The sequence below is a fragment of the Mugil cephalus genome, chromosome 12 (assembly GCF_022458985.1).
Source record: "Mugil cephalus isolate CIBA_MC_2020 chromosome 12, CIBA_Mcephalus_1.1, whole genome shotgun sequence".
NCBI classification, from domain to species: Eukaryota; Metazoa; Chordata; class Actinopteri; order Mugiliformes; family Mugilidae; genus Mugil; species Mugil cephalus.
Window position 1 is genome coordinate 13,491,497 of NC_061781.1, and position 9,253 is coordinate 13,500,749.

At 40.5% G+C, this 9,253-nt stretch overlaps 1 protein-coding gene across 3 annotated transcripts; it reads left to right on the forward strand.

Annotated features, from left to right (window-relative positions):
- Positions 1 to 1,752: 1,752 nt before the first annotated feature.
- Positions 1,753 to 7,529, forward strand: tank (TRAF family member-associated NFKB activator). Of its 3 annotated transcripts, XM_047601920.1 has the most exons (10): positions 1,753 to 1,937; positions 2,130 to 2,260; positions 2,393 to 2,463; positions 2,962 to 3,103; positions 3,320 to 3,428; positions 3,573 to 3,643; positions 4,573 to 4,625; positions 4,729 to 4,847; positions 5,362 to 5,753; positions 6,434 to 7,529. In XM_047601920.1, the coding sequence occupies exons 4-10, from the start codon at positions 3,005 to 3,007 to the stop codon at positions 6,614 to 6,616; spliced, it is 1,026 nt and encodes a 341-aa protein (XP_047457876.1). In that variant the 5' UTR covers positions 1,753 to 1,937; positions 2,130 to 2,260; positions 2,393 to 2,463; positions 2,962 to 3,004; the 3' UTR covers positions 6,617 to 7,529. The 3 variants fall into 3 exon arrangements, with proteins under 3 accessions (XP_047457876.1, XP_047457875.1, XP_047457874.1); XM_047601919.1 differs by lacking the exon at positions 2,393 to 2,463 and having other exon boundaries at positions 1,753 to 2,260; XM_047601918.1 differs by lacking the exons at positions 2,130 to 2,260; positions 2,393 to 2,463 and having other exon boundaries at positions 1,755 to 1,937.
- Positions 7,530 to 9,253: the final 1,724 nt, after the last annotated feature.

Consider the following 9,253-nt stretch of genomic DNA (forward strand, 5'->3'; position numbering starts at 1 on the left):
TACTGGAGTCCCACTGTGACGGACAGGTCATGTGAAGGTCTGCAGTAATTCATACTGGAGACAATCGATGATCAGTGTCCTAATCTAGCATTTCAACGTGCAGTACATCTGGATCACATAAATTATATCGTCACATAAATATAAAAAGAAAAAACATTGTGTACGACCGAGTGGAAAAAAAGAAACCTATACTTCTTCAGAAATGCGTAACATCTGGCCATGGCGAGTTAACAGACAGTGGTGATCAAAAGTTACCCAATAAAGCATGCAAACAATCCTTCAAAAACACATGCAAACAAAACCTTGTTTAGTATTTTCAACTTCAACGGGTAGCACGCCACAGCCCAACTCCAAACCCAGAGGATCTTCAGTAATTTTCAGTTAAGGTCACGGTGTGGATCCTGAAAAGACTCATCGTCTCAAAAAGTCACTCTCAGCTGCCACCTACTGGTTGTTCCTTTAGTGGTGCTAATGTTTGTTGGGTGCTCCTTTATATGGGTCAGTCCAGGTCATGTGTGCTTTTTGTGAGGGCAAAACAGGATACAGATAAGGAATACGGCCATAAAATCCTGTGCAGTCCCACAATGTTACATAAAACATTGGAGAAAAACTGAAGGATGTGGAAACAGGAGAAGACAACATTAATTCTATTTCCTCATGTCTACAGTCATAATGTGTGTCCAATGAAATAATTGACAAAGGCATTTAATATTAAATGCAAGTATTTTCTATATATATTTTGTGTTGTTTGTCCTGTAGCCTTAACTGTACGTGAGTAAATGATTTTCTGTGTGTGCATGTCTAAATGCTAATGTCTGTAAAGCACCCATATGTGTACAGTTGTTTACATATATTTCTTTTTATTTTTATTTTTTCTATTGAACATCATGCTTCTGGATAATATGAAAGTGATAATACATTTCAATTCTCTGAAACACAATTTAATTTAGGATTATTTGGCATTTGAGTGCAATAGCAACTATCTACTAAGTGTCTTGGGGGCTTTGGATGCCTGGGCCCAAGCCACAGTTGCCCTACTTACATAAATGGCATTCTACGATTTATATATTTTATTTTGATTTGCCAATAATGTTGCTGAAAATGCTACACGTGCATTGCCTCCCTACAGAGCTGTCATTAGCCAAGCAGGCCTCAGACCAAAACTCAATGCATATCAACAAAACGACCGCCATTTTGACTTGTCACAGTAAACAAAAAAAAGAAAGAAAGAAAAAAAGAAAAGAAAAGAAAAAAGAGGCATATTAATGATGCTCATAAGCTATGCCTGCCTGCATAAAAGCAGGACTTGCAGTCGGTCATCGTGCTTGTGGCAAGCCTGCTGTAAAAAAATGTCTATTGGTAATTTCACTAACTGAAACTAAAGAGCATGGCAGAAAATGCTGTATTATGTGGTTTTATCGTGTCACGCAGTGCTCTTGTGGAACCCCGAATAAAGTGGAGTTTAAGAAAATGACCACAGCATAAGTCCGGCAGGATTTCCAGTGTAAGTCCTCTTACAACTCGTGCAGCAGTTCACGTAAGGTTTTGTGTACGACAAACCATTATTTTCTGACTATTCCGTGATGTAAGAGAGAAAACGTTGGAAAGTAAAATGAGCACAGCACAATAAGTCGAGTTTGGGGACAGTTTTCACATGCACAACAGTCGGTTTTGCAGACGCGTAGGTTGGAAGAACCCTCAACCAGCTCCCTGAGCCGCGCGCTGATTGGCCAGGATCGGGTAAAGGCGGAAGTCTACAGAGCGGGGGATTCCCCGAGGGAAGTTCCCAACTCAACTAGGCTATGTAAAACATACATTGCCATATCCTCTCCGGCGCTTCGTAACTTTGCATCTCAAGATTAGGGCGACGACGCTGCGGTGGTGTCAAAACAAGAAGAAGAAGAAGAAGAAGAGAAAAGCTTTAACAGTTAATGAAGGTAAGAGGGACGCTCAACGCTGGGAGAGAGGTAACTGATCTGTGGAGTTCCTGCTCGGTTAGTTTATCCAACACCGGTTGAATGAGCTATAGCTGAGCGATCAGTAACAGCTTAAAGAATACGGAACTGTGTGAAGTATGTTCTTTTAAACGACGCTTTTTAAAAACCTGATCCACGGCTGTGTCCCGGAAGGCTCCAGTGATATTTAAAGCCTGTAGGCTACACTACTCATGCAAGGGAGCTGCTGGTGTGTAGCACCTCTGTGACTTTTATTCTGAAGATCGCTGAATAATTGATCAACTGCCTTCAAGCCTATTGCGACAGTAAGTATGGAGATACAATTGTGCCACTTTTTTTCCCCTTTTTTTTTTTTCTTTTTGTCTGAAATTTCATCTCAGCAGTGCTGGATGTTGTACATGCATTGAGTAACGTATACTGTTTGTCATTTTCAACAGCCTAGTTGCATCAGAATCAGAATCAGCTTTATTGGCCAAGTATGTGTGCACATACAAGGAATTTGACTCGGGTAACTTTTGCTCTCTTGTACAAAAACACAGAATGTAAACAGGCGTAGAGAAAACATCTTGAACCAAATGTACTACATAAATTAGACTTTAAGAGTTAAAAAACAAAAACAAAGGTGAAGGACAGATATATGTATACATTGATCCAGGAGTTTGTACAGTGACTATATACAATTAATGCGTCTCTAGCATTGTATTTCCCATAGAAATTTTAAAAAAAACCTTCATGGTTGAACCCGTTTAATAGCCTTTAGCAGTAAGCAAATGTCACAAAGATGGATTCATTGTTTTGTTTACTTGTTTTTGTCACTGCATCAGTACTTTTAGCATCACTTTAAGGGTTTTTAGTTTTGTGTGGAAAACAGTTTAACAGTTTGTAGAAGTTAGTAAATAAATCCAATCATCTCAGTCCATCTCCAAAACGGTGTTTGAGAGTCTCTAAGTGAGCGTGTGTCCCTCGGAAGTAACTGTCGGGGGGGCATCTGTGATCCCACTCGCAGGGCTCATGTCTGCTGCGTCAGTGATGATTGTGGAGCACAAGGCATGGAAAGGAACATCGGAGACCAGCTCAACAAAGCTTTCGAAGCTTATCGCCAGGTCTCCATCGAAAAGGACAATGCAGAAAAGCAGCTGCAGCAAAGGGTAAACGACACGAGCGGAGCAACTGTGTGCGAAAGGAACCAATGTATAGAATAACTCATGCACTATTTGCAAGCCTCACAAGAAGAGTTTGTATACCTCGCTTTAAAGTGGGCGTGCTCCTGATTAACAGAATTAATACATGAATATGCATTGTAAATTGTTGTTCCAGGAAAATCACTTACACCTTTTTTTTTTCTTTTTTCGTTTTTATTACAGACTGAATTTTATGAGCGACACACTCAGAAGCTTCAAAAGCAGATAGAAGAACAGCAGCAGCTGATCGCAGAACTTAAAGCTAAGTTGTCAGCAGCAAAGCAGCCATCAGGTTAGTAAAATAGACAGCCTCTCAGCTCGAGTGCTGATGTTCACTCTTGCATTGTGTTCCATTCTGGGCACTGAAATGTTAACACATAATCAAGCATTGACTCTTGGGCGAACTGTTCATTTTCACTGTGTGTGGATTCTGAAGGAGAGATGAAATGTGAGCCCTGTAACCATCTCCTTGACGGGGCCAGCACTTATAGGAAAATGCAGCACACGGTACGTCCACCGCTGTATGTCGTGCTCTTTTCTTTCGCCAGTGTTTGTGAGAACTGCAGTTTGATGGCTCCATATCAGTCTTCCCTTCGTGAAATTGTGGATGTGTGTACATACAGCTTCCTCTCGCGTACAAAGAAGTTGGGGGTACTTCTGCTTAAACTTTCTGCGTTTGTGTCAACAAGAAGGGAACACATTATGCTATGCTACTGTAGTATGTAGTAGATTTTGCTGTGTGTGTGTGTGTGTGTGTGTGTGTGTGTGTAATTAGATGCTGTCTTAACTAAATCGGTACACAATTAAATGGATAATTTAGTAACAAAAAACAAATAGGGGTTATACAAAGGTAAATACATATGGAAGTAAGTTAAAACAAGAATATACATTTAGGTCACAATTTATAAATTATTAAGTCCTGCATCTATTTCAATGTTAGTTTTGGTAAGTTTACACAAGAAACACAGTTTTATTTATTGGGTAGTTTACTTATTTTTCATTATGGCAGTTTTGTTCTGAATTTACAGTAAAAATCCAACATCTTATTCAGGTTTTGAGTAATACTGTACAGACTATACAGACATTCTCCCTGACAATAAGCTTATGTCCACATTTCTTTCTTTCTCCATATTTCCTATTATTAGCTTTCATATCATTCGAGGAAGCAAGTGATGTGACCCTGCACTGCTGCTGTGCTAATACATGCACCCTCTGCTGTACTCCACACACGGTGTATCTACTTTTACTTCACCAGATGGTGCTAGAGGATAATATGGCCACGGGAGTTGAGCAGCTTAAGCTTTACAGCCCATTAATCAACAAAAACATTAATCCACCAGTACATCTAAATCTCACAATTTGCAGATGTGTCAGCAGTGAGAATAATTGTTGGAAATGATCATTTTCAATTTACTGTGTTTTTTTTTTTTCTTCAGGAGAATATGGGCACCGTGGCTCCCGCTTTGCCAGTCAGCAGCACCGTTGACTAGTACGTGTCTCTCCCTGCGAGACTTTCCCAGTTTAAAATCACGGATGTTGCGGCTAAAGACGGCCGTTTATCTTTCCTCACCCTTTATTTATCTATTTGTCAGTCAGGACATGGTGGAGGCATTTGAAGCCATTCAAGACAAATTCCGCCACATTCGGTCTCTAGCGCGAAGGCAGAAAGATCACCTAAAAAGGTTCCACGGAGGGAATGATGCATCGACCGGTAATACCGACATTTTTCACACATTTATTTTGCACGGCCCAAATCAAAAATATGTTAAACGAAATATGTCGAATTATTTTGTTTTTGTGTTTTAGTGCAACTGATTTGTTCTTTAATCAAATAGCAACACCTCATCTAGGACTGTACATAACAGCAGGTTGAACCTTTGAACTGTGGTAGACCATCTTTGACAATAATGTGGATTAACATATTTCATAATTCCACTGACAAGTGCATGTTGGCTTTAAATGAAATCTGTATAATTATTAATATGACAGTTTTTCATATATTAGAGGATTTGTTTTATATACTATACATATAGAATCTTTAATATAAATATTGGGACATTATATAAACAAACTGAAAAGACTGCTCTGCAGGTGTTTAAAAAAAAAAAAAAGCTGTGTGGAACTTCTAAAATGTTTGCCAAATGTCCTTAAAGCCAGACCTGGAACACGTCAGCATGTTGACAGAGAAACCGTGTGAAATCTCATCTTTTTCTGCCGTCTGACAGATCAGCGGTTCTCCATGCCCATCCAGTGCACAGACCGCACCGCAGAGGCAGAGAGACCCTTTCCCTCGGCTTTGAGGTCAGCGGCGGACAACCCTCTCCTGCCCACATCTCTCGCGTCCCGCGGCGCCAGCCAGGACGACAGGGACCTGGTGGACTCCCTCACCAAACTCAGCGTCAAATTTCCGCCCTCCGCGGACAGTGAATACGAGTTCCTGAACAGCGCTCCGGAGAGGCCGATCGGCCTGCCCATGAAGCGGCCTCTCGGCAGCGTCTCCTCCACGCTGACAGAGGAGGAGCCCGTGAAACTGCCCATGGCTTTTGTCTACCCCACATCCCCCTCCCACTCAACATCATCTTCGCTCTCCCAGGAGAGCGTGCGGGGACCCCAGCAGGTGAGAATCACAGGAGAAGGTCTGAGAAAACTAGTAGCAAATTATCAGTTTCTGATTGGTCTTTGCTAATGGAGGAGTGAAACAGTGTGAAGTCCAAAAATATCCCCTTGGCTAAACTTGAAACGTATTACTGTGTAATCTGTGCGGAGTCTTTTTTTACTTAAGCATGGATGCTCTGGATATATTTGGCATCTTTGCTAGAAAGTGTGAGCCAGATGGAAGCACATTACAGTGTCTCATTCTAATGAAACGAGCATGATAGTTAAGTGGGGTTTTATTGCTGATGTCGGTACAACGCGTAATAATAATAATAATAATAATTAAAAAAGAAAATTGTGAATGACGTGCGATAATAACCACAAAGTTGGTCCAGCTTTTTATTGTATGAGTCAATCCGTGGATTACACCAACACAGGCATTTATACTAGGCTGTTTTGATGGTTTGGATGAGCACATAAATAGCAAGATAATTAAACACTTGAGAATAGTGCTTTGCCTTTGCTGCGGCTGAGTATTTGTTCAGACTGTTGGGTTGATGGAGGACATCTACTGGTATTTTTTTTAAAGCAATACTTCAACTTTTAAGGCCAAGCGGTCCAGTTAGCTTTAATAGAGCCTGTGCAAGGATTATTTCGAGCATGTTTAATACATTGTTTTCTTTGGTCCATCCCGCTCCGCAGCCTCTCTGGAGCCCTGGGCTGTGTGATCCGGATGACGTGGGGACGGAGCTGGCGACGCCTCAGAGCAGCAGTCCCGATAAATGTGCTTTCTGCCACGCTGTGGTTCCTCAGGACCGAATGACCAGCCACCTCTACTTGCATTTCTCTACTAAGACTGAAGCCGACAGCGGAGGCAGAGACTGACGGGTACAAGGCCACAGCTACTTCCAGACTTTTACTGTTTTTCATGGTCTTGTCCTGCCTGCCATGAACTATGAGCGCTGTATTGGATTTGAGAGAATGACACTGCGATAAGACTTGAATCCATTTATTTAATACTGAAGAATTGAATGGTACACTTTCCCTGCCCATTATATTTTTCTAATACCACGCTTCAATTTATTTTTTATTATTATTATTTTTTTTTTTGCGTAAAGGTATATATGAGCAAATAAACCAACATTTACTCTTGCTGCAATTTTTATCACTTGAAGATTTTTTTGTTTTTTTTTTTCAACGTGCAGTTAAAAAAGATGTAGTGGATGTGACCACACATCAAGACATGAGGCACACCATCTTTATTACCTTTCTCCCTCAAACATGTGTATAATTTTTTTTTTTAAAACGTAATTTGAAATAATCTCCCTAATTATTAGCTGTTGCTATGTACAGTACACGGCATTACCTCCGCCCTCCTTTTATGCTCCCTTTGGAGTCTATATCTCATGACAACCATATGTTACACGTTAGAGATGTCAACAGTATGCATGAAGTGACTTAAACAATAACCAATTAGGCTTCTCTACAGTGGTGGACTGGCTGATTAGCGCTGTTTTCAGGTGAATTCCCATCATTGCAGACTTAAGGCTGGATAATTTCAAGCAGATGTGTATCATTCTCTGTGATATTACCAACTTTAAGATTCGCTTAAAAGTTAATATGCCATGTGTTCATTAAGATTTCCCGCGTGTTGTTTAATTAGACGCTGTCTGTATAGTTAAGATGTATCATAGGCAACATTTGGCTGTATTTATGTAGGCAATTTATTTAAAAGGTGACGTGCCAGTTATGTTATCCAGAGTAATAAAGTGATTGTAGGTGTGCCACTTTTAAATTACATTATGGCCTGTGCAGTAAAAATAGTGGCGAAGCTGTCACAATTTCACGAGAGTGACGAAACGCGCGGTTGAAGAACATATTTTATAGTGTGTACGCTACCTGTCATAGGACTACGCCGTATTTTCTTTCTTTTTTTTTTTTTTTTAAAACCGCGGCGTCTACTTCGGCAGCGTTTATTCACACCTTCGCGAAGAATTGCTGTGATTTTTCACCGTTGAGCGTGATGATGTTTGAGGAACCGGGGACGCTGTGTGTTGGAACACTTTGTTGTGCAGTGAGGCCCTTGCAGACCTTCAGCTTTGGGCTGGTAACACTTGTGCTGAGTAGATGAGCTGGTGTGAAGCATGCAAACAACATTTTCTTTTTCTTTTTTTTATTTAAAAAAAACAAAAAACAAATGCTTAGTATTATAACTCACATCCAATAATCAAATACCCCTAGTAGATTGATTGATGTAGTAATTCAACCTTATATAATATTTCGCCGCTGAGCCTTTGTGCGTGTTTCATAAATAACTCGGAAGGGTGTAAAAAAGATGGTGTTATGCTATCAGCTATTCTCAACTAATGAGTCATTAGACTAACATAGGAGAGCACTGTTAAAACACAGCTAAGTAGAGGGAAAGAGAGCCATTTGGTGTATATACAAAGGTGAATGCTACATATTGATATAATGTAATGTGTCAAGCATAATACATGTTTATTTTGGAGTGACATGGACCACATAATTCTACATATCACATCAAATCATGAACACTGAAGGGGAGAATTTATTCCGATTTTTTTGGCAAATACATATCCCTAATGATCCTCTCTGGTTAATCTGTGAACAGTCGTACATTGTGCAGCCTGCACATGCTTTTCTCTCTGGGATCATGAACAGCTGCTTGCTCATAATTATGTTGTCATTCATTGTTACTTGGAAGAGGAAACTCGTACTGACAGCTAGGTTTTTCTATACATATAAATATACATGCATATATGTGTATATATATATGTGTGTGTGTGTGTTTGTATATATATTTACACACTTGTGCATATACAGTGATATGAAGTGGGGTTTTTTATGGGGATATTCTACTTGGCTTCCATTTAGCTCTAAGGCATTGTCATTTCCAGTGCCATATACAATCCATCTTTATCCTTGGGACATTTGCTACTGAGGCTGGAGGGTTTGAAATAGATTTAAGAGCTATAAAAAAAAAAGAAAGAAAGAAAAAAAGGAAAAGAGGACAAAAAAGAAAAGGGGAAGGATATGGATTGAGACGGAGAAGTAGCAGGCTGATTACAAGGTGTCAAAATTGCCAGGAGCAAGAAGGTGAAAGCAATCAGGGGTGAGAAGAGTGCAGCATTCGTGAGGGGCAACTAATTATCCATCTCATTTGTGGAGAGAAGCATTTGAGGCAGCCCTAGCCCACTGAATGGTGACAGATTGGTGCGGAGGAGAGGGGAGGTGTTAGAACAATGGAGCCCAGCTCACCATCATTACTGCATGCTAATCAGCAGTGCTCCTGCACCACCAGTCGGTGCTGCGGAGAGTTCGGGGAGACAGGGAAGTCACCAGCTTCAGGGACTACAGTCATTTCCATGTAGGGAAGATGGGGAGGAAACTGACACACAGTATAGCCGTTGGCACTCTACCACTGCTTATTTGAGCTTGTAATTTCTCCCGTGCAGAGATTTATCGGCTCCTTCTTCTAATTTGGTCCTAGTTTGAAAGTGT